At 50.1% G+C, this 23,968-nt stretch overlaps 1 protein-coding gene across 1 annotated transcript in view; it reads right to left on the bottom strand.

Annotated features, from left to right (window-relative positions):
- LOC137639127 (probable RNA polymerase II nuclear localization protein SLC7A6OS) overlaps positions 1 to 23,968 on the bottom strand; it is a 137,578-nt gene that overhangs the window by 105,488 nt on the left and 8,122 nt on the right. Inside the window, exon 2 of the mRNA XM_068371439.1 lies at positions 878 to 1,044. Coding sequence (XP_068227540.1) covers positions 878 to 1,042 — 165 coding nt within the window. The 5' untranslated portion in view covers positions 1,043 to 1,044. The remainder of the gene's footprint in view (positions 1 to 877; positions 1,045 to 23,968) is intronic.

The raw sequence follows: 23,968 nt of genomic DNA, 5'->3' as shown, positions 1-23,968 counted from the left end.
TTGAGAGGGTGACCATTCTCTACATACTTGGCAGGGGGAGCCTTCAGAACATCTATGACCTCTGCATGAAGGGCATAGGGAATGAGGATCCACCTCCGGTAGTGACATAAATGTACCACAGGATTTCGGGGGGAACCCCGGGACACTTCCTCATAATAGAGGACATTACATCTAACAAAGAAAAAAGAAAAAGAGTTAATCAAAAACACAATAAAGAAAGGCTAGTCTGGCAGTCAAACAAAAGCAGGAGTAGTGGTGTTACCACTGTGACGGCTAGAATTCGATTGAAGGTATTCAGTAGCTACCGACCGGCAGTCCCCCACCACTAACAGGTGGATAACTACCAGCCCGGTCGTTAACGACCTTGTTAAGGTTTTCCGCCGTATTTTCCAGCTCGCGCTAGAATATCTCCTATAGTAAAGAATGAGGGTTTGTATCAAGCGTAGGAACAAACTGCATTTATATTACAGTATTTATACAGTACAGTACTTTATTTTATGTACAGTATATAATTTATATTATCAATATTTATTTACATGATTCTTCAATGTTCTAATGATAACATATGCATTTATAGGGATAATATACACTTATTGTTATTATATATACATGTGCAATGTACACAAAAAAAAAAGTACGTATTCCAAAAATAGAGAAGGAACCTACTTCGCGGGTTTTCACCTATCGCGGTCGGTTCTGGTCCGCATTAACCGCGATATGTGAGGGATTACTGTATTTCGCTAAAATTATCATGACTTGTCTTTCAGCTCCATCAAAAGTATATCCCTATAAATAGTAAAAAGGGTTTGTATATGTGTAAGAACAAATCACTAATATGTAACTAGTGTGCTGAGCAAAACAGAAGACAAAATCTTACCTTTGACTCAACAGTACCAACTCTCACTAGCACAGCAGCGGCATCTTCTGCCTTATCACTTTCCCCTTCTACCAAGCTTTCCTTTCTGGATTTTTTTGCTTTCAAGACAATATTTTCAGTTGGCTCTTCATCCAGCCTTCTCTTGATTCTTATTACAGTTGCCATTGCTAAAATATGGAAAAAGTATTAACAAGGTAAAAGAAATACTAGAAAATATATAACAAAATCAATTGTTTACACAAGACATGACAAATATGACAAACTTATAACAGAGTTTGTATTTTTTCTAACATACAAACCCGAATTCTATATTATAGGAGATTTTCTAGCGCGAGCTGGAAAATACAGCAGAAAAACCTTAAGAAGGTCATTAATGACCGGACAGGTAATTACCCGCCTGTCAGTGGTGGGGGACCGCCGGTCGGTAGCTGCTGTTTACCTTCAATCGGATTCTAATTAGGACTATCTTAGGGGGGCGGTGATGGAGGGAAGATTTGTGTAAAGAATTCGGGTTTGTATGTTAGGAAAAATACAAACTCTGTTATAAGTTTGTCATTTGTTCCTACACTAAATACAAACCCTCATTCTTTACTATAGGATACTTAGTCTTGAGGCCAGGGTGGCCAAGGAGTTCCCTATCTTTAGGGAAGATAGTCCTCAGACTAGACTCTTTTGAAGCAACAATCTTCCGTTATCTTCTTTCTTTGTAGATCCCCAGAATCTCAGTACAACTGAAGGTTTGCAACTTCATGGAAACAAATGTTTCAGGATGAAGTGGGTCAGGAACATTCGACTCGGACCCCTTCAAACTTAGGATTCCCCCGACCTTGCCAAGGAGAAACCTCGTGACCACGAGTATAACTTATACTCTGTGAGAGGAATCAGATGAGAATCATACCTTATTTCCATTGGCGAGTCCAGCTGAAACTGGATACAGGCTAGGATCCCCCGATGTGGGGGAGAAGGAGACAAAGAAGATCGATGAATGTCCTTAAAACCTAGTGTAACCCAGAATCCTTAACCAATGGTTACTGTCCCCTGAAAGGGCGTAAGGTAGTAACAGCATCTGTTGACCTGTCACAATAGGCCCTATGAAAAGGGTGTCTAGCGACCTATGTGTCACGTCGCTCAAATAGTGAGCAGTGAATGTAGATTGGCGTTTCCAGACCCCAACACTAAAGACTTGGGAGACTGAGAAAATTCTCTTTAAATGCCAGAGAGGCAGCTACTCCCCTAACTTGATGGGCTCTGGGTTGTGCTGCCTCTGGGTCTCCGTGAAAAGACCTCGCAATAACTTTCTTAAGTCAGAAAGAGATGGAGTTGTGAGAGATTCTCTTCTTTACCCTGTTGGTACAAGGAAGAGATGACGGAGACGTGGTCTGAAAAGTCTGGTGCGCTTCAGATATTTCTTTGATGCCCTGACTGGGCATAGTAACGACTGGACCGCATCCTGTGTTACCTATTGAGAGTGGAAATTCTCGAAATCTCCCATCGGTAGATGAGGGATTATGAGTCTAGCCACTAAGCCCGGTACGAAGTTGCGAGACACTCGCCCCTCCCCCATCTCTTAGAATGGGTGACGTAAGACAGACCATGTAGCTCACTGACCCTTTTAGCGGAGGACAGAGGTACGAGGAAGACGATCTTAAGGTTCAGAGAGTAGTCTGAGGCCCTTAAGGGCACATAGGGCGGACCCTTCAGCGAACGTAAGACACGTCTCAAGGAGATGGTCTAATCTCAAGTGGGGGGCAAGATCACTCCAACACCGAAACAACCAAGGTGATGTCTTCTGAGGCAGAGAGGTCAACCCCTTCTCTGTCTACAGATGAGGCTCAAGGCTGCGCGATAGCCCTTAATCGCCGAGACTGAGAGAAGCTTTCCTCACTGAGGTACAAAAGGAAGTCTGGGAACTACTGATCCTTCCTTTTGAGGATCCAATTTTTTCATTGTCGCTGTTGTAGCGGTTAAGAAGTCCATTGTCTTAGCCCCAGCAGTTAGGACTTCTTGTAGGGTCTGCCTAGAGTTTTGGTTTGACAAGTCCTCGTGGCTCGCAAGGTAGCCGACTGTATCAGACCACGTGTCAAGCCAGAAGGGACATTGAAGTCGCTTCCCTTGCCGAGGCTTCTGTGACTGAGAAGAGCCTGGAAGAATTGAGTGTCTCTTCGAGGATTAGCCTGGTGTGAGCCTCGCCGTTAGGGGATCTAAGATCAGAGGAGAAGGTTGACGTCTCTGAACTCGGAGAACAGACCAGGTTTAAAGGTCACTCAAGGAAGGCAGAGGCGAGGGACAGTGACATTGCACTAGCCGTTAGGACAATGTCCTAGAGACTGACCATATATGGTCAACAACCAAGCCTCCTCTCCATCCCAGCTAGGACCAGGGAAGGCCAGGCAGTGGCTGCTGAAGACTCAGCAGATAGATCTATAGGTTCCCCCCAACCTTAGCTTACAAGGATGGTAAGGTTGTAGGCACTGAAGGCTCTAACGAGTCTGGGCGGGACTCGAACCCCAGACTGTCAATACTTAGCCTGTCTAAGGCTGGAGAGTCAAAGGGTCGAGGAGACAGATGCAAATCGCCGAGGCATGAGATATAACACACAGTTCTTAGAGTCCTTAAATAGGAGGATTCTAAGTCCCTCGACGGCAGCACTCACGAGGAATCATCAGGCTGCGATAATTCCTCGTGTATTATTACAGGAAAAAGTGGAGACGCGAGTAGCAGACAAACCTTATATCTTACCCCTCGTATCTTTCTTATCGAAAGGGGAAGAATGGTAGAAGTCGAAGTGTCTGGAGGTAATGGCGAAGACCACTGACGAGAGTCGGAAGGCTCTGTCATAAGAGTAAACTCATAATGATGATGATCGCGTGCATAGCGCTAATTGCGCGCGTGCACGGACACACTGTGCTAATTGTTAAGAGAGCCCGACTACTCCGCATAACTGAAACTCGAAGGTTCCAAGTCGTATGAACTCGAAATTCCAACGCGACAGAGGCCCGAAGGACTCCTAAGGTCATGAGAACCCGTAGGATAAACATGACGAAAGTTTAAAGGCTTCCGATCACGCCCGGCGAAAGGGTGATCGTCACGAGACCCCGAGGGGTCAACGTGAGGGGAATCAATAGGATCAAAAAGACTTCTCCTACCAGCACGAGGGGGAGAACGTCAGGGATGAAAATAACTCCTCCGCAGGGTAGATTTGTTCTCCCGAAGGAGAATGTCGCTTAATACAAGGATCTCGCTCCGCCCCTAGAGGAAAACCAAAAAGCGTAAGAGGGAGGAGCGTAGATCAGTAAACTCCTACAAGTTTTCTTCTCATGATTGGTAGGAAGGTTCTCCCTAAGGAGATCGCCTAAAACAAGCTTTCTCCCTGCCCTATGGGAAAAGCGTAGGCATATTAACTTTTCTCTCTCAACGAGGGAAAAGTCTTCCCGAAGGAAGGATTGCCAAAAGCAAGATTTCTCCCTTCTCTATGGGGAAAAGCGTAGATTTAATGATTTCTCTCTCGCGAATGAGGGAGAAGTCCTCCCGAAGGAGGACATCGCCTAAGGCAAACTTTCTCCCAGATCTATGGGAAAAAAGCATAGGCGTCATAATCTCTCTTGCGGACGAGAGAGAAGTTCTCCCGAAGGAGGACGTCGCTCCAGACAAGTTTTCTCCTAGTTCTAGGGAAAAAACGTAGGCGTAAAAATCTCCCTCTCGCATAAAAATCTCCCTCGCGTGAACGTGAAAAGAGTCCTCCCGAAGGGGACTTGGCCTAAGACAAGCTTTCTCCCAATTCATGGGAAAAAAACATAGGCTTAATAATCTCTCTCACAAACGAGAGAGGAGTTCTCCTGAAGGAGAACATTGCCTAAGACAAGCTTTTCCCCAGTTCTATGGAAAAAAAAAAAAAAGCAAAGGCGTAATAATCTCTCTCGCGAACGAGAGAGAAGTTCTCCCGAAGGAGAACATTGCCTAAGACAAGCTTTCCCCCAGTTCTATGGGAAAAAAGAGAAGGCGTAACGATCTCTCTCTCGCGAACGAGAGAGAAGATCTTCTGAAGGAGGGCATCGCCTAAGGAAAGTTTTCTCCCAGTTTTACAGAAAAAACGTAAGCATAAAAATCTCTTCTCGTGAACGAGAGAGAAGTCCTCCCGATGAAGGACATCGCCTGAGCCAAGCATACTCCCAGGGAGAAGTTCTCCGCGAAGGAGGCATAAGCCGTAGACTTGCTTTTCCCCAGCTCCAGGGGAGAAAGCACAGTCTTCGGGGACGAGACAGCAGAGGTAAAACTCATTGAGCTGTTCGCAACTCCTTACGAAGGAAGGAAGGTTGCTGACTGTCTGAAGTGGGGAAGCTTTCCTTCGGAAGGGGGATGGATCTTTCAAGCAGTCCAATTCCGAGGAAGGTTATCACTCCCTCTTAAGGGAAGGATCTCTAATCCCTGGAGGCGAACCTCCTGTCAGCAATCTAAGTTTCCCAATAAATTGATCAAGTTGCAGGTTGACAACGAGTGTTACCTCGTAACATGGGCAGCTCATGAGCTGCCATATGAAGCTCAGGATAACGAACAGAGCAGCCGAAGCCCTCGGCATCGCGTTCTACGTCGCTGCTATCTGGGTGTTTTCTTTTAGCCTCTCTAACAAATTTCCCTTTTCCCTTCTGCTCTCAACCAAAGAGAAGAAGGGGCGAACCCCTGCATCATCCTTCGAGGTTTCCGAGAGACTCGAAATCCTTAACTCATTAGGGAGCAAAGGAATTAGGGAGGTTGTCCTGTCTGAAACACGGGAGCGAGGGATTGACCCCGCGAGTGTATGATCGGAGATTTGAGTGTGTAGCGCTAATTGTGTGCGAACACCTGCGTGACTAGGGTCTGAAGACTCTGCCATAAGAGTAAAACCCCTGATTGTTATGGGCATAGTGTTGGATGGGCGTACGCAAACACTCCGCGTGACAAGAGTCCGAAGACTCTCTGACCTAAGAGTAATACTCTTGATGACTTGTGTCACGAGAACCCGAAGGTTCAGCGTGATCATGCGTGCCCCTAGAGGTTGTGTTGCGAGAACCCGAAGGTTCCGCGTGAACTTGCGTGCCCCTAGAGTTTGTGTTGCAAGAACCCGAAGGGCTAGAGCAACAGGAAAACGGAATTCTCCCTTGTCACGAGACACCAAAGTGTCAGCGAGACTAAATGCACGAAAACCCGAGGTTTCAGAAACTTGCTGTGAGAAAACGAAGGGATAGCGCACCAGGAAACCGAGGTTTCCTTGTCACGAGACCCCAAAGGGTCAGAGATCAAGAATTCAAAGGCGAGAGTGATCTCTCTGAAGATAGAGAGAAAAGCAAGGAGAAGCACTCTATCTGACTTTTTCTAGAGCAGACGGAGACCCTCAAACTAATATGCGAAGAAGAGGGTTCGAGGTTAGGACGTGCTTTACCCTTGGCCGCGCTCCTGATTTCTTGGATGATCCCTCGCACGACGACAACAGCGAGGCAGAACGATGACGAGAGGGATCGTTCTTCTCAGGTTTGTGGCACGAGTGTATATAATCTCGAGGCAGGAAGTCTCGGGAGAGACAGAAGGCGAGAAAGAGCGAGAATGATAACGTCTCTTCCTATTTCGCCTGTCTCTTCGGTGAGAATATGTAAGTGAAGGCGTAAACAGGTGTGCGGGAGAGTTATCTCGCACGTCTGTGCCAGCCGTAGGGCGCGCGCAGGAGAAAATTCCCTAGCAGGCGGCCATAGTGGAATCATACGGGGCGCGCGGGCGTGTGCGCATATCCTAGCGGATGCAGGAGAAGGCTGGCGCGCTGGTAAGTCCTGGCGCGTTGATAATCGCTGGAGTGTTGCAAAGCACTAGCGCGTTGGTAAGCGCTGGCGCTGCGGGAGAAGGCAGCATGGCTGCCTTGTCATAAGACATTCTAACAGTAGAAAGTTGACGCGCAGGTTTTACCTGTCGCGTAGGATGGTCTTGGGCGCGTATGTGCACGTGCAGGAGAATGTTGGCGCGCGGGAGCACATAGGAGAGCACTGGCACGTAGGAGAGCGCCATTGCGCAGAAGATTGGTGACGTGCAGGAGTCTGTGCGCAGGTGAGCGCATGGCGCGTAATGGAGTTATGCTCTTGTTGGAGCGTATGCGCATGTTGGCGCATACGCTCTTGATGCCCTATGTTAGGGAAAGAAGGAAGTGCTCTTAAGTTTGTGACGAGAGCGCTTAGTCTAGCGGCGAGAAATCTCGTGAAGAGACAGAGGCGAGGAAAAGCCAGAACGATTATGTCTCCTCCTATGTCGCCTGTGACTCCGGAGAGAACGACTGGGCAAAGGAGTGCGATCTCTCCTTTCCTCTTCTCTCTCTCCCTCCTAGCCTCCGAAGAGGGGAGGACAATGAAGAGGAGGAGGAGAAGGTACTGTGAAGACCAATTCTACATACTTGGCAGGGGAACCCCTCCTCCGCAGGGTAGCAGAACACCCATGACCTTCGTAACGGGGCATAGGGAAAGAGGATCCACATCCAGCGGTGACATAAAGGCACCATGAACACTTCCTCAAAATTGAGGACATCATCTACAAAGAAAAAGGATTAATCAAAACTCAATAAAAGAAAGGCTAGTCTGCCAGCAAATAAAGCAGGAGCAGTGGTGTTACCACTGCGACAGCTAGAATTTGATTGGAGGTAAACAGCAGCTACCGACCGGCGGTCCCCGACCAGTGACAGGTGGGTAATTACCTGTCCGGTCGTTAACGACCTTGTTAAGGTTTTTCTGCCGTATTTTGAATTATTTTCCAGCTCGCGCTAGAATATCTCCTATAGTAAAGAATGAGGGTTTGTATTTAGTGTAGGAACAAATGTAAATAATTTGTATTTTTCCTAACGATACAAACCTGGAGCTTTTTACAAGGATATTATTTTCAGCCTAGCTGAAAGACGAGCCATAAGATTTTAGTGAGGGATAACCACCTAAACCCCTAGCTAGCAAGAGGGATGGGGAGTAGCCAGCTGCTCCGCTCACTCACACTCTTGAGCTGAGCACCCACTTTGCTTTTGGGCAGGACTTCTTGGGGGACAGGGCTGGAGGGTCAATTTGTATAAATAGCTACAGGTTTGTACCATTAGGAAAAATACAAATTACAGTACTTACAAATTTGTCATTTGTTCCGACAATAAATACAACCCATACGCTATTTATAGGGATGACTTGCCTCTTAGGAAGGAGGAAGTCCTCGCCAACTGGCTTTGGCATTTAACCCGGGGTTCTTTGTCTTGCAATGTAGATCGTAGGTAGTAGGAACCCTGCCCTCGCTAAAATAGTTGTGCTTTGCACAATTAGCAGCCTCCTGAAGCTGCGTGTTTGTGATACTAGCAATGAGGCTGGTCTTAGTAATAGGATCTCAAGTCACAGGAATCTGAGAGTACTGAGACTTTACCCAACAGCGTCCCTCGCAGAGGGTATTGGGAACACAGCAGGTATTATTTCTATACTTAGGATATAAAAGCGAAATGAATCTTACCTGCAGAGAGGCAACGTCAGCTGTGCCGAGTACTGTGGTGCCGATTCCCCAGGGGGGGGGGAGAAGGTGAAAGACAGAAGGAAGCCAGTCATTCTACTCATTTCCCCCTGGACTAATCCAGGTAACCTCAGCCCTCAATCCTCTGCTAGTTGTCCATCAAGGAGATAGAGGTGTCTTAGGTCACTTGTTGTGCAGCCACCACAGGACCAATGGAAAACATATCCATGTTCCTGTGGGTTACGTCTTGCAGGTAGTGGACGGTGAAGGTCTGACTCTTCAATACGCACGCTTGAAGTACCTGCAACACAGTAGTTCTTTTTTAATTCAAGGGATGTTGCAAGGCCCTGAAGTCATGAACTTTGGGTTGCTGTTGGGGAGGAGGGTTGGGATTAAGTGCAAAATTAATGACTTTGCAAATCCAGGAAGAGATTGCATTTCTTGTGACCCTTCTATTGACCTTGCCCGTGCTCACAAGCAGTGCTGGTACACGGGGGTGAGCTACTTCTGTTCTTTTAAGGTAACACCTCAGACTTCTCACAGGGCAAAGTACCAGTTAGTTTGGATCTTCGGTTACAGAACGGAGACTCTCTAACCTGAAGAGGTCAAATTTAAGATCCGACACCTCCAAATATAGGATCCGACACCCCAGGACTTTGAATCTTGGTAATAAACCCAGGGACGAAGCTGAATATCACTTCTCCCAATCTCCTTGAATGGGAGACGTAGTTAGATAGACCATGAAGTTCACAAACTCTCTTGGCCAAAACCAAAACGAGTAGAAATACAGTCTTCAAGTTAAGGTGGCGATCTGTTACTTGGCGTATTAGTTCATAGTGGGGACCTTTCAGACACTGAGGGACCAAACCCAAGTTCCAAGGAGGAGGTCTAACTTCCGACTAGGGACAAGTAATCTCGTAACTCCATATGAGTAGGGAAAGTTCCGAGGAGGAAAAATCTACTACTTTCAGTTTAAAGGCAAGACTCAAGGTTGAGCGGTAGCCTTTGACTGCCGAAACCAAGAGAAGCATTTCTTCCCAAAGGTGTAGAAGAAACTCCGCTATCGTTAGAATAGAGGCATCAAGGGAAGCGATACCCTTTCCTCGACACCAGCCACAGAAAACAGACCACTTTGCCTGGTAGACTGACACGGAAGAGTCTGAGGTGCCAAGACAGGCTCTCTCTGAGAAGAAGGGCTGGACAGTCTCCAGTCGTGAAATTGAAGTGAAGCTACGGCTTTGTGAAAGATGGTGACATGTGGCTGTTTGAGTAGAATGTGTCCTGGAGGAAGTCCCCTTGGGATCTCCATCAGGAGCTGCAGAAGGTCCAAGAACCACTCTGCTTGATGCCATACGGAGATATAAGGGTCATTGATAAGTTCTTGTTTATTGTAACCTGGTTGAGGACTTTTCTCATCGACAGAATGGGGGGAACATGTACACGTATATGTTCTCCCACCGTTGTTGGAATGCATCTTGCCAGAGATGCTTGGGGATCCGGGACTAGGGAGCAGTACTGTACAGCCGGAGCCTGAAGTTTAGGGCCGTTGCGAACAGATCCACAGTCAGGGCACACCACAAAGTCAAGACTTTGTTGGATACTAGATGATTCAGAGACCACTCAGGGCCACGATCCCAGTCGCTCTGCTCAGACTGTCTGCAAGCACATTCCTCTTGCCTGGAATGAAACGAAAAGATAGGGACTCTGAGTTGTTTTCTGACCATCTGAGTATCTCTACTGCTAGATGGCACAGGGGCTGCGAAAAGTACCGACTTGCTTGTTTAGGCAAGCTACTACCGTGGTATTGTCGCTCATCAACACCACGGAGTGCCCCACCAGGAACTGGTGGAACTGTTGGAGGGCGAGGAAGGCTGACCTCATCTCCAAGAGATTTATGTGCTGATACCCTTCTGAGTCCAAGGCATCTGTTGGATACTATTATTATTATTATTATTAAATGCTAAGCTACAACCCTAGTTGGAAATGCAGGATGCTATAAGGCCAGGGGCTCCAACAGGGAAAATAGCCCAGTGAGGAAAGGAAACAAGGAAAAATGACAAATTCGTAGATAATTTGTATTTTTCCTAACGATACAGACCTAGCTATTTACATGGGGTAATTACTTCGGCGCAGCCGATGACGAGCCATAAAGTTTTAACGAGGGGGGGGTTAGCTTGCTACCCCTCCACCCTCACACACACCGGTGATTCATCCACTTTACTTAGAGGTAGGACTTATCTTGGGGGACAGGGCTAGCGGGCATATAACTGTAAGTAGCTAGGTTTGTATCGTTAGGAAAAATACAAATTATCTACTAATTTGTCATTTGTTCCTTAAATGAATACAAACCACGCTATTTACATGGGGTGACTCAACCCTTAGGAAGGGAGGTAAGTCCCCTGCCATATTGGCTTTGGCTTGCCCGGGGGCCTCGAACCTGAGTTCATAAAGCACCTCCAGGATCGGGGTCCCTGCACCTCGCAGGCAGTCAAAGACTGCTGCGGCCTACGTAAGCTGTGTGTGAACGTGAGCAGTGACACGTCCTAGGAAGTTGACCTGGAGTCCTTAATAAGGAAATCTAGGCTAGGACTACTGTACCCAATACCACCTCGTCAGGGTATGGGTACATGACAGTATTATAAGTTAATACTAGGAACACAAAGAAGCATGGCTTACCTGCAGAAGTTCGAGGTCAGCTGTGCAAAGGACCCAGGATGCTGTTTTTCTCCAAGGGAGGAGAGGATGAAGAAAAGAAAAGGGCCAGACAGATCTTTTCATTCACACAGACTAAAACCGGGTAACAATGCCCTCAACCCTCTGCTACTTGACCAATTAGCAGCCTGAGGTTAGACCAGCTGTTGTGCAGCCACCACAGGGCCGATAGAAAATGTATCGAGCCTCCTGTGTGTCACGTCTTGCAGGTAGTGGGCCGTGAAGGTAGTCTGACGCTTCCAGACCCCGGCTTGCAGGACATGCGTCACAGAAAAGTTCTTCTTGAAGGCCAGGGACGCAGCTATGTCCCTGACATCATGCGCCCTAGGGCGTTGTGACGGGGGAGGGTCAGAACTCAAGGCCAGGTGGATTACCTTGCGGATCCAGGCCGAGATGGTGTTTTTGGTGACCCTCTTCTTCGTTGGCCCGTTGCTAACAAACAAGGCTCGCACCTGGGGCCGGACTGCAGCTGATCTCTTCAGATACAACCTCAGACTCCTAACTGGGCACAGTAGGAGATGATCTGGGTCATTTGTTACAGAACGAAGACTCGAGACCTGGAAAGAGTCGAACCTAGGGTCCTGCACTCCTGGGTTCTGAGTCTTGGCAACAAACTCAGGGACGAAGCTGAACGTCACCTCCCCCCATCCCCTTGAATGGGCGACGTCGTATGAGAGACCACGTAGTTCGAGGCCAATACTAGCAGGAACACCGTCTTCCAGGTAAGGTGGCAATCAGAAGCCTGGCGTAATGGTTCGTAGGTAGGCCTCTTAAGAGACCTGAGGACACAAACCACGTTCCAAGGAGGAGGTCTCACTTCCGACTGAGGGCAGGTAAGTTCATAACTTCGTATGAGCAGGGATAGTTCCAGCGAGGAGGAAATGTCCATTCCTTTGAGCCTGAAGGCAAGACATAAGGCCACTGAAGGGATCTCATCCTGAGGCGACTGCTTGGAACGAGACGGGTTAGAGAGGAAAGGTGGCCGAGGAGACGAAGCCACGATTGAGTTCTTCAGCATTGTTATCCTTTCGTCTGATGGGAAGGCTCTGTGGAGATTGGTGTCTATGATCATGCCTAGATAAACCAGTCTCTGAGAGGGTGCAGAGAAGACTTTTCGAGGTTTACCACAATCCCCAGATCCCAGCAAACCTCGAGGAGCTTGTCTCGGTAGCGGAGAAGAGATACCTCCGAGTCTGCCAGGACCAGCCAATCGTCCAGGTAACGAAGGAGACGGATGCCGGTCCTGTGTGCCCACAAAGAGATGATGGTGAAGACTCTGGTGAACACCTGAGGTGCTGTGGAGAGACTGAAACACAACACCTTGAACTGGTAGATCTTGTGATCTAGGCAAAATCTTAGGTACTTCCTTGAAGACGGATGGATTGGGATCTGGAAGTACGCGTCCTTCAGATCCAGTGTGCACATGAAATCCCGCGGTCTCACTGCAAGCCTGACCGTGTCTGCTGTCTCCATGCTGAACGGAGTCTACTTTACAAACCCGTTCAGGGTCAAGAGATCAATGACTGGTCTCCAGCCTCCAGACGCCTTTTTCACAAGAAAGAGTCGACTGTAGAAGCCTGGGGATTCGTCCACGACCTCCTGGAACGCGTTCTTCTCCAACATGGTCTGGATTTCGGCCCGAAGGGCCTCCCCTTTTGCCGACCCCATGGCAAGAGAGCTCAGCGACACTGGATCCGCTGTCAGGGGAGGTAGAGATGCCGTGAACGGGACGCGATACCCTTGAGAGATCACAGAGATCGTCCAGGCATCCGCCCCGAGTTGCTGCCACCTTGCTGCGCAACTCTGAAGGCATCCCCCCACTGGTGAACATGGAGGGGGATTGCCACCCCTAGCGTTTTCGGCCTCGGCCGGTACCCCTAGGGTTCTTGCTCACCCTGGAGGACTTCTTGCCCCTTCTGCCCTTGGCAGGAAAGGGCTTAGACACCTTGGGCTTCGCTGTAACGGTTGTCTTCTTCGTGTCCTTGGCAGGACGGGGCTGCTGTACTGCCGGAGGCTTGTAGGGCCTTGATGTCAGGGCTCTATGGATGAGGGAATCCTGATTGGACTGCCTCCACCTCTCGGCAGTCCGCTCCACGTCCTTAGGCTCGAACAAACTCTTGCTGAGGACAGAAGAGTGTCTGAGCCTACTAGCTTCGGCGCTGGGGACCTTCTGATGGAACCTCTCCGCCACTGCGTCTCGACGCTTGAGGATCATGTTGGCCCACAAGCTGGTAACCTGGTGGGACAGGAACTCGATGGTCCGAGTGCCCGAGAGGAGGAAGGTCTCCAGCGCTTTCCTGGTGCTTTCCTTGGACAGATCCTCGGACCGCACCAGAATGCGCAGAGAACCCAGCCAGAAGTCTAGCCATGAAGCGGCCTGCATGGCACACTTAATGACCTTCTCATGACTCTGGATCTCAGTGGCCGAGAAGGACACGTGCCGGTTGGAGAGTCTCTCAAGAGAGACTCCCCCAGTGAGGGCTTCCACGGAATGGTGCAGGGGAAGACTCAAAGAAGGCTCCTCAAGGATCTCAAAATACCTCCTCTGACAGACTCGAGGAGGAGGGAGGAGCTTATACCCGGCACTCGACCTGCTTGAGGAGGCAAGCTCCGCGAGTTGTCCCTCGATCTTCTCTCTGGCACTCTTCATCCCCTGAGACCAGGGCAAAGCTGCACTGGCCCTGGAGGGCCTATGAGAGCCAAAGATACGATCCAGGACTGTGTCCTGCCCATCACGAGGAGGTACCTCAGGATCTGGGATCCCGTTTAGACTCCTCATGAGAGACAGAACTTGCCAGAATGCATGTTCCGATTCTTGGCGCTCGCCTCCCGAAGGACTTGCAGCGAAGTCTCCTGACCCCAAGGGCTCTTCCTGGGGGGACGCCTGGGTATCCTCGACCGCCCTAGGCTGCTCCTGTCTGATCCTGGCCGACGATTTAGGAATAGTCTTTAGATTCCCTCCTGGGAGGGATACAGGACTCCAAAAGCAAAGGTGGAAGGTCCTTCTCCACCTCAAGACGAGGAGACCTCTCGGGAGGGGGATGAGCTTCTTCCATTGGTGCGATGGGGAAGACATCCTCTCCGACCGACTCCCCTGAGGAGGGATATTCCTCCTCGGCAGGGGAGGGCGAGAAGGTCTGAGGAGGAGTAGGAACCTTGCCTAAGGATCTGCGGGGAGATAGCCTAGGTCTCGGAGGAAGATCCACGGGAGAGACTACTCTCTTCCTCTTCAGGGGAGAGGAAACTGCCACTGGTTCGCGACCCGAGTCAAGAGGTGGCTGGCTTAATAGCCCGCACAAGAGCTCTGAGGAGGGTATCGAACCACGGCTGTTGACTGACAGCGGCGCTGTCCGACACTCCCTCTGGAGAGAAGGGGATCGACGGATCCCTAGGAGAAGTTAACAAACGAGGGTTCACCTTCTGGGCTGAAAAAGAAGAATACCTAGACCTTTCCGGGGAGCGGCCCCCTTCTGGCGAGCGCGCTGGTCTGCGCTTACGGAGGGGGGAGCGCGACAAGGAAGAATCCGCCTGCCGGCGGTCGCGCTGAGGCTCGTGAACCGGGCCCGGCACAGGGTCGCGCGCATCAGAGTAACGCGAAGTTGGAAAACCGCGAGCGCGAACCAAATCACGCGCGTACCCGCGTGGGCGGGCGGTGCTGGAAAATCGCGCGCGCGCGCACCCACGTGGGCGGGGGCGGGCACAAGGCGATAGCGCGCAGATGGATCAATGGCGCGGTCATGCCTTGGAGAGCGAGCCGGAATAAGGCCGCGAGAGCAGCGACCTGGCGAGACCCGGAAGGGCGCGAAATGACAGGGGCGCCTGTGCGCGTGCCTGGGAGAACTCGCCGTGAAGGCGATAGAACTGTAGCAGAATCCCGAGAGACCTGTGGGCGACGGTCAGGAGGGATCGCCCTATTCGCCTGCGAGGTGGTTAACCGCGCTGGCAATTGTCGGCGCGAATAGCGCGTATCCGGAACAGGCTGTTTCGGAGGCCGCGGGTTGCAAACGGCATGAGGTACTCCCACAGTTGCCTTGAACACAGGCACAGGGCGCGTAGCTGGAACTGGGCGCGACAGATGAGCGTCGCGCGCGATATTGTCGGCAGCAGACTCGCGCGATTCCAGAGGGGGTTGTGAGCGCCTGTGCGCTGACTTAGCCATCTCCGGAGCCACGTGCTGAGTTGGCGCGACACGCGATTGCGTTGGAGAACGCGCGGGAGCTGGACAGAAACTGCGCGTGAACGCGCATCGTGAACCTACCTGGGTGAGCGCGAAGATTCCAAGGCGACAGTTGGATGCGATGGAGAGCGCGTGAGCGCTGAGGATGGAATCGCGCGTGAACGCGCGTCGCGTTCTTCCCCCGTAGGGCGCGACGAGTCCGCAAGAACCTGTGGGCGCCTGTGCGCCGACTCTGGAGCCTTTTGGACCGCGCGTGAAGTGACAGGAACCGGGGGCGATCGCGCGTCGCGCTTTCCCCCATAGGGCGCGACGAGTCCACAGGAACCTGTGGGCCCCTGTGCGCCAACTCTGGAACTTGTTGGACCGCGCGCGGTGGAACAGGAACTGGGGGTGAACGCGCGCTGCGTTTTTCCCCCATAGGGCGCGGCGAGTCCGCAGGAACCTGTAGGCGCCTGTGCACCGACTCAGGAACTTGGGGGAGCGGCAGCGCTGGTAAAGGTGGGCGCGTGGGCGCCTTTGAGCACTTGCGCGCTGCATCAGGAACCGCTGTCGATGGGCGTTCCCCTGCACGTAACAGGATCAGAGGCGCGAACGCCTACCGGTGAGCGCCGAAGCGCTTTGTCAGCAACATCAGGAACAACAGCAACGGGCGCAGGCAGAGCCTTACGCTTAGAGACGACGAGAGGCGCAGTTTTGCGCTCAAGTCCCTGAGACCCCGAAGGGCCTGGAGACTGCGCAGTGGCAGACTCAGGGGGCGCGTCAAGCGCATCAGCAGCCTTCAACGTAGATGGTTGAGGAGACCCTTGTCCCGAAGGACGACCACCCTCCAAAGGGGAACGCGAACGATCCCCGGAGAGGTCTAGGGTGGTAGCTGGCAGGACAGGAGAGCGGCGAGTCGTCTCCTCTGCAGAGGATTGTGGGGACGACGAGCCGAAGAGGCGCCTCCTAACTCCCTTAAAGGGAGAAGGAAGGCCTGTACGGCGAAGGGGAGGGCGAGCCTTCCGCCTTATATGCCCACGAGGGGCCGTAGGATCAGCAAGCTGACCATCATGGGGCCTCCGAAGAGGCGTCTCTACCAGAGAACTCCCTCGAGAGGGAATCTCAGTGGAAGGAGAGACCGTAGGACTCAGCTCCTCCCTCGAAGTGTGTTCGGAGGGAGAGACAGAGCCTTCTGCTACCGCAGCCACAGGAACAGAGTGTTTGGACAGATCCACGGGATGTTTCCGACACAACAACGTCAACCACAGACAGAGGATCTATGTCCGCTGAGGTTGACGATTGTTCGGCAGCCGCACACCGTTTGATCATACCAAACAAGGCTTCCTTGGAGGGCGAACCCTGTAGCCCCAAGGAAGCCCAAAGCTGAAAAAGGTCATTGTTAGAAACAAATACCTCCTCCGAGGGGGAAGGGGCAGCCGCCTCGCTATGGTAGGCAACAACCTCTCCCTTACCACGGGATCGGTCAACAATATCAACATTACGGTCTACGCTACCGCTCGCCGGCCTCTCGGAAGAGGCCGCCCGAGCGGGAGCTTCGGAGGAGGAATGGGCGGCGGGAGAAGACCTAGGATTTTCTCTCTCCCGAGAACCTTCGGAAGGAGAATGATCCCATTTAGCCTTCTTCTTACGTCGCCGGGCAAACCTCTCCCACTGGGAGGTAGACCACTCCCTACACTCAATACACAAATTAGCACTATCACACCGTTGGCCCCTACACTGAGGACATAAGGAGTGCGGATCTGTCTCCATGGCCGACATAAAGGTCCCACAAGGGCGGCCGGGAAGACAAAGGGCAAGTGCGCATGATGATAATAGAGGCCAACGTCACACACAAACACTGCAAGGAAAAGCAAAGAAAAATTATGGCAGTCAAAAGAGAGGAGAGCGCTGACAAGTCTGTCGTCTCTCCGAGCCAAAAGTAAAGTGGATGAATCACCGGTGTGTGTGAGGGTGGAGGGGTAGCAAGCTAACCCCCCCCCCCACCCCGCTAACTAGCGGTGGGGTAGGAAACCCTCGTTAAAACTTTATGGCTCGTCATCGGCTGCGCCGAAGTAATTAACCCATGTAAATAGCGTGGTTTATATTCGGTTAAGGAACAAATAAAATATTTTAAGAACAGCAAAAACATTGAAATAAATATATCCTATATAAACTAAAAAGACTTTAACAAAACAAGAGGAAGAGAAACTAGATAGAACAGTGTGCCTGAGTGTACCCTCAAGCAAGAGAACTCTACCCCAAGACAGTGGAACACCATGGTACAGAGGCTATGGCAATACCCTAGACTAGAGAACAATGGTTTGATTTTGATTTTGGAGTGTCCTCCTAGAAAAGGTGCTTACCATAGCTAAAGAGTCTCTTTTACCCTTACCAAAAGGAAAGTAGCCACTGAACAATTACAGTGCAATAGTTAACCCCTTTGGTGAAGAAGAATTGTTTGGTAATCTCAGTGTTGTCAGGTGTATGAGGACAGAGGAGAATCTGTAAAGAATAGGCCAGACTATTCGGTGTCTATGTAGGCAAAGGAAAAGAACCGTAACCAGAGAGAAAGATCCAATGTAGTACTGTCTAGCCAATCAAAGGACCCTGTAACTCTCTAGCAATAGTAGCTCAATGGGCAGCTGGTTCCCTGGCCAACCTACTACTACTAGACGGGACAGAGATGATAGATGGCAGAGCAGACTTATCAAACTCTGGGCTGGGAGCTCTTTTCGCCTGAGGAAGGACGGGTGCTACCGTTCTCAGCCTCTGAATTCTTTCGTCAGATGGAAAGGCTTTGTGCCATTTTGTTTCTATTATCATGCCCAGATATACCAGTCCTTGAGAGGGAAGCAGATGAAACTTCGAGATTTACCATGAACCCCAGATCTTGGCAAAGCTTTAGATGTCTGTCTCAATGTTGAAGAAGGGTCACCGAGTCTGCTAGAATCAGCCAGTCATCCAGGTATCTCAGGAGAAGTATGCCGATTCTGTGAGCCCAAGATGATACTTGGGCGAACACTCCCATGAACACAGGTATTTTTTTTAATTGAACATGATTCATAAGTGCTTCCTGGAAGACGGGTGGACTGGGATCCGGAAGTATGCGTCTTTGATATCTTGGGTGCACATGAAGTCCTACGGTCTGACCGTCTCGGCTGTCTCCATCCTGAACGGGGTTTGACTGACAAACCTGTTCAGGGCTGAGATCGATGACTGGTCTCCAGCTTCCAGGAGCCTTTCTTACAAGAAAGAGTCAACTGTAGAAGCTTGGGGACCCATTGAGGACCTCTTGGAGAGCACCCTTCTCCAACATGGTCTGGAATTTTGCCCGGAGGGCTAGCTCCTTTGTGGATCCGGTCTGGAATTTTGCCCGGAGGGCTAGCTCCTTTGTGGATCCAATCGCATATGAGCTCATTAGGACTGGATCCCAAGTCAGTGGAGGGAGAGATTCAATGAACGGGATGCGATACCCTGAACAAATCACCTCAACCATCCAGGGTTCAGCCACAAGCTGCAGCCACCTTAGCCAGCAGTTCTGCAGACATCACACCCCACAAGTGGACATGTGGGCAGATTTCACATCCTAGCAAGATAGGCCTCTTGCAGATCCACTATTTCCCTTCTCTCCATGGGAGGGCTTTGAACCTTTGTGGTTCCTAAAATGACAAATTTGTAGATAATTTGTATTTTTCCTAACGATAAAAACCTTAGTTACTTATTAAGGGGTATTACATTCTGCGAAGCTGAAATGATGAGCCATTAAAATTTAGCGAGGGTTAACTACCCACACCGCTATTTAGCTGGGGTAGGGGGGGTAGCTTGCTACCACTCCCGCTCACACACCTGTGATTTAGCTCACTTTGCTTGGAGGTAGGACTTCAAGGGGGATAGGGCTGGCGGGCAAGTTTGTATAAATAGCTAAGGTTTGTATCGTTAAGAAAAATACAAATTATCTACGAATATGTCATTTGTTCCGTAACTGGAATACAAACCTACGCTATTTATTTAGGGATGACTCACCCATTAGGAAGGGTGGACGTCCCAGCCAATCTGGCTTTACCCGGGGGCTCCTTATCTGAGTATGATAGTACTCAAAATAAGGAGTCCCTGCCTTCTTTAAAACCTTGCTACACAAGGTCCACGGCCTACGCAAGCTGTGTGTTGAGATATTTAAAAGTGTGGCTGTCTGGGTAAAGTAATTCCAAGTCTTTTTGTAGGAAAATCTGTTGTAACCAAGACTTTCCCAATACCACCTCGCCAGGGTATGGGGACGCAACAGTATTAGCTTAATATGGAGTTTTAATGATAAAACAAAGTTTTATGAATACTTACCTGGCAGTTATATATATATAGCCGAGTCTCCGACTGCGGCAGAATTTAATAAAAAATCGCGGCAACCGCCTTGTGGTGGTTGTGTGGTTAGATGGTTAACAACCCTTACAGGGTGGTTCTTGGAATCATTCCCGTTTTCTGTTCCTCAGATTATCTTTGCCCGACCTGTCTCCTGAGGGGAGGTGGGTGGGCTTTAAAATATATATATAACTGCCAGGTAAGTATTCATAAAACTTTGTTTTATCATAAAAACTCCATTTTTATGAATAGAACTTACCTGGCAGTTATATATATATAGCTGATTCACACATTTGGAGGAGGGAAACAGACAGAAAAACATAGTTGGGGAAACAACAAAAGAGTTGTAGGAGAACAAACACCTTGATTCCTTACCTGCTAAGGTAGCTGACTTCAAAGGTAACTGCCTCTAGAGTCGCTTTCCTTTAGGAGTGTTCAGCCAGGAGTAGACCTGCTACGCTGCAAACAACTCAATCGGGTCTGTCAAAGGGGTAGGACCAACAACTTGACTAGACTTCAGAAAACTACCTTCCCATATAAAAAAACCTGCAACCTTACTAAAGCTAACCATCTAACCTTGCAGAAATAGATATAAACTATCTATCTGGACTGAGGGAACCGTACCACAGGACGAGGACCTCAGACAACCATAAAAAACACAAACCCATATACAAGTACATAAACTAAGGTTGAGTGGGGGTAGTAACTCCTTTGCCTAATACAGAAGCCACAGCTACGTATGGGCCCAAGGTATAACACTTGCCATAGTCCACTCTTACCTCTCTGAGGTAATGAGAAGCAAAGACAGAGTTGCTCCTCCAGAACGTTGCGTCCATGATCTGCTTAACTGACATATTTTTCCGGTATGTCAGCGAAGCAGCAATGGCCCTTACTTCATGAGCCCGTACTTTTAACAGGGCGAAGTTTTCTTCCTCACAAAAGAGGTGGGCTTCCCTAATAGTTTCCCTCAGGAAAAAGAACAAAGCGTTCTTCGACAGGGGTTTCTGAGGATCCTTCACTGAACACCATAAGGAGTTGGAAGCACCCCTCACGCTCTCAGTGTGGGCCAAATAAGCCTTGAGAGCCCTAACCGGGCAGAGGAGACTTTCCTGTTCCTGACCTACCAGATTCGTGAGGTTAGGGACTTCAAAAGTCCTAGGCCAGGGTTTCGAAGGGTTCTCATTCTTGGTGAGGAAGTCGAACCTCAAGGAACAAACCGCTCCATTTAGGGTGAAGCCTACACGCTTCTCGATTGCCTGGACCTCGCTGATCCTCCTGGCAGTCGCTAGAGACAAAAGGAAGAGGGTTTTCTTAGTCACATCTCACAGAGAAGCTTGCGAGATAGGCTCAAACTTCCTGGAGCACAAAAACTTAAGCACCACATCCAGGTTCCAAGAAGGGGGTCTTAAGTGCACCAGCTTCGTTGTCTCAAAAGACCTAATGAGGTCCTGCAAGTCCTTATTCTGAGATAACTCTAAGCCTCTATGCCTAAAGACGGTTGAGAGCATGCTCCTGTATCCTTTAATGGTAGATACAGCCAGCTTAGCATCCTGCCTGAGGTACAAAAGAAAGTCTGCAATCTGGCTTAGAGAGGTAGAGGACGAGGAAACCTTGCGCCTCCTGCACCAAGCTCTAAAGGTCTCCCACTTTGACTGGTAGACTCTTTGTGAAGAGATCCTCCTTGCCCTGGCAATAGCTTTCGCCACTTGTGCCGAAAAGCCTTGAGATCTAACGAGCTTCTCGACAGTCTGAAGGCAGTCAGATTGAGAGCGAGGGGGTTTTGGTGAAATCTCTCGAAGTGGGGTTGTCTGAGAAGATCTGGACTTGCCGGGAGTCTTCTTGGAAAGTCCATCAGCAACCCTACCACTTCGGTGAACCATTCCCTCACAGGCCAGAATGGAGCCACTAGGATCATTCGTCCCGAATCGAGGAGAGCAAACTTCCTGACAACCAGATTGATGATCTTGAACGGGGGAAAGGCATACATGTCCAGCCCCGTCCAATCCATCAAGAAGGCGTCCACTGCAACAGCTTCCTCGTCCGTGACTAGGGAGCAGTAGTTGGGGATCCTCTTGTTTAGACCGGAGGCGAAAAGGTCTATTACTGGTTTGCCCCACAACTTCCAGAGGCTCCGACAGACATGCGGGTTGAGAGTCCACTCTGTAGGAAGGACCTGTCCCCTCCAGCTGAGCATGTCTGCCCTGATGTTTCTCTGCCCTTGAACAAACCTTGTCAACAGCTGGGTCTCGTTCTCGTTCGCCCAGAGGAGAAGCTCTCTCGCAGTTGAGATCAGAGAGAGGGAGTGAGTTCCCCCTTGCTTCCTTATGTACGCGAGAGCTGTGGTGTTGTCGGAATTGATCTCCACAGTCTTTCCCGACACCGAGGTTTTGAAGGCCTTGAGCCCTAACAAAATGGCCATCAATTCCTTCCTGTTGATATGCCAACTGACCTGACTCCCTTCCCAAATACCTGAGACCTCTTTGTTCCCTAGTGTTGCTCCCCAGCCTGACTCGGACGCGTCTCAGAATAACACTAGGTCGGGGTTCTTCTTGAACAAGAAGATCCCTTTTCCCAACAGAGCTGGGTCCAGCCACCACATTAAAAGATCCTTGATCTCTGTCGGAATGGGAAAAGAAAAAGTGTCCTCCTGGATCTTTCTGTTCCAAACCTTTGCGAGGAAGTGTTGCAGAGGCCTTAGGTGCAGTCTTCCCAAAGGGACAAACTGCTCCAGGGAGGATAGAGTTCCCAGCAGATTCATCCACTCCTTCGCTGAGTATTCCTGCTTCCTCAAAAAGTCTTTGACTTTGTCCAGGCACCTGGTCTGCCTCTCCTGGGAGGGAAAAGCCTGAAAAAGAACTGAATTCAGAACTATCCCCAAATAGAGAATAGTCTGATTCGGCTCGGTCTGAGACTTCCCCCAGTTGACGATGAGCCCCAGGTCCTGAGTGATCGTATAAGTTTTCATTAGGTCCTCCAGACATTTCTCTTTCGACTGTGACCGGATCAGCCAGTCGTCTAGATAGAAGGAGACCCTTATCCACTCCTGGTGTAACCAGCCTGCCACATTCGCCATTAGTCTGGTGAAAACTTGGTGAGCTGTGCTGAGACCGAAGCAAAGTGCCCTGAACTGGAAGCACTTGCCCTGGAACACAAACCTCAGATATCTCCTCGAAGACGGATGAATGGGGACGTGAAAATAAGCGTCCTGCAGGTCGAGAGAAACCATCCAGTCTCCTGGACGAAGTGCAGCCAGCACTGACTGAGTCGTCTCCATGGAGAACTTTGTTTTCTCCACGAAGGCGTTCAGAGAGCTGACATCTAGGACTGGTCTCCATCCACCCGAGTTCTTGGGAACCAGAAACAGGCGATTGTAAAAGCCTGGGGAGGCGAGGTCTTGCACTGGCTCTATTGCTCCCTTGACCAACATCTGGTCGACTAGCTCCAGAAGAGCCTCTCGTTTCCCCGCGTCGGTGTACTGAGCCACTAAGGCTAGGGGAGAGTCTGAGAGAGGTGGTTTCTTTAAAAAAAGGGATCTTGTAACCTTCCTTGACGACTGAGAGGGACCAGGTGTCCGCCCCTCTCCTTTTCCAAGACTGCCAAAAACGAGACAGTCTTGCCCCTACTGGTGTCTGGAGGACTTCCATCTCATTTTTTGGACCGGGGCCTAAACGCACCCCTGCTGGTCCTTGGCCCTGACTCTTGTCTTCTCCCCCTAAAATCCGCTCTCGAGGAGATCCTGCCCCGAAAGGGCTGTTGAAACTTCTTCTCCTCCTTCTTCAGAGGAGCAGGAGCAACAGGTAAGGTCTTTCTAGCCGACCGAGACAAAAGGTCCTGAGTAGCCTTCTGAGCCAGAGAAAGGGAGATATCTCTGACCAGAGCTTCAGGAAAAAGATGACGTGAAAAAGGGGCGTAAAGTAGCTCCGACTTCTGGGCAACAGTCACAGATCTAGAGGTGAAGGAGCACAAAAGGGCCCTCTTCTTTAAGACCCCTGCTGAGAAAAGGGAAGCCAATTCATTAGCTCCATCCCTAAGAGCTTTGTCCATGCAGGACATGATACTCCTCAGGTCCTTCGTGTCCTCCAGGAGTTCAGACTTTCTGGCCAGAGTCCTGAGAGACCAGTCCAGGAAGCTGAAAACCTCGAAAACCCTGAAAATTCCCTTGACGAGGTGATCAAGCTCCGACATGGACCATATCACCTTGGCAGAGTTTAAAGCATGCCTTCTTGCCGAGTCCACAAGAGCCGAGAAGTCACCTTGGGAGGAGGAAGGCACTCCTAACCCCAAAGGTTCCCCTGTCTCATACCACATACCGGCCTTGGAAGCGAGCCGAGACGGTGGAAAAGAAAAGGTGGTCTTGACAGCTTGTCTCCGTTCCTTCATCCAAT

The sequence above is a fragment of the Palaemon carinicauda genome, chromosome 4 (genome assembly GCF_036898095.1).
Source record: "Palaemon carinicauda isolate YSFRI2023 chromosome 4, ASM3689809v2, whole genome shotgun sequence".
In the NCBI taxonomy this organism is placed as follows: Eukaryota; Metazoa; Arthropoda; class Malacostraca; order Decapoda; family Palaemonidae; genus Palaemon; species Palaemon carinicauda.
This window is presented reverse-complemented; position numbering and strand designations above follow the sequence as displayed.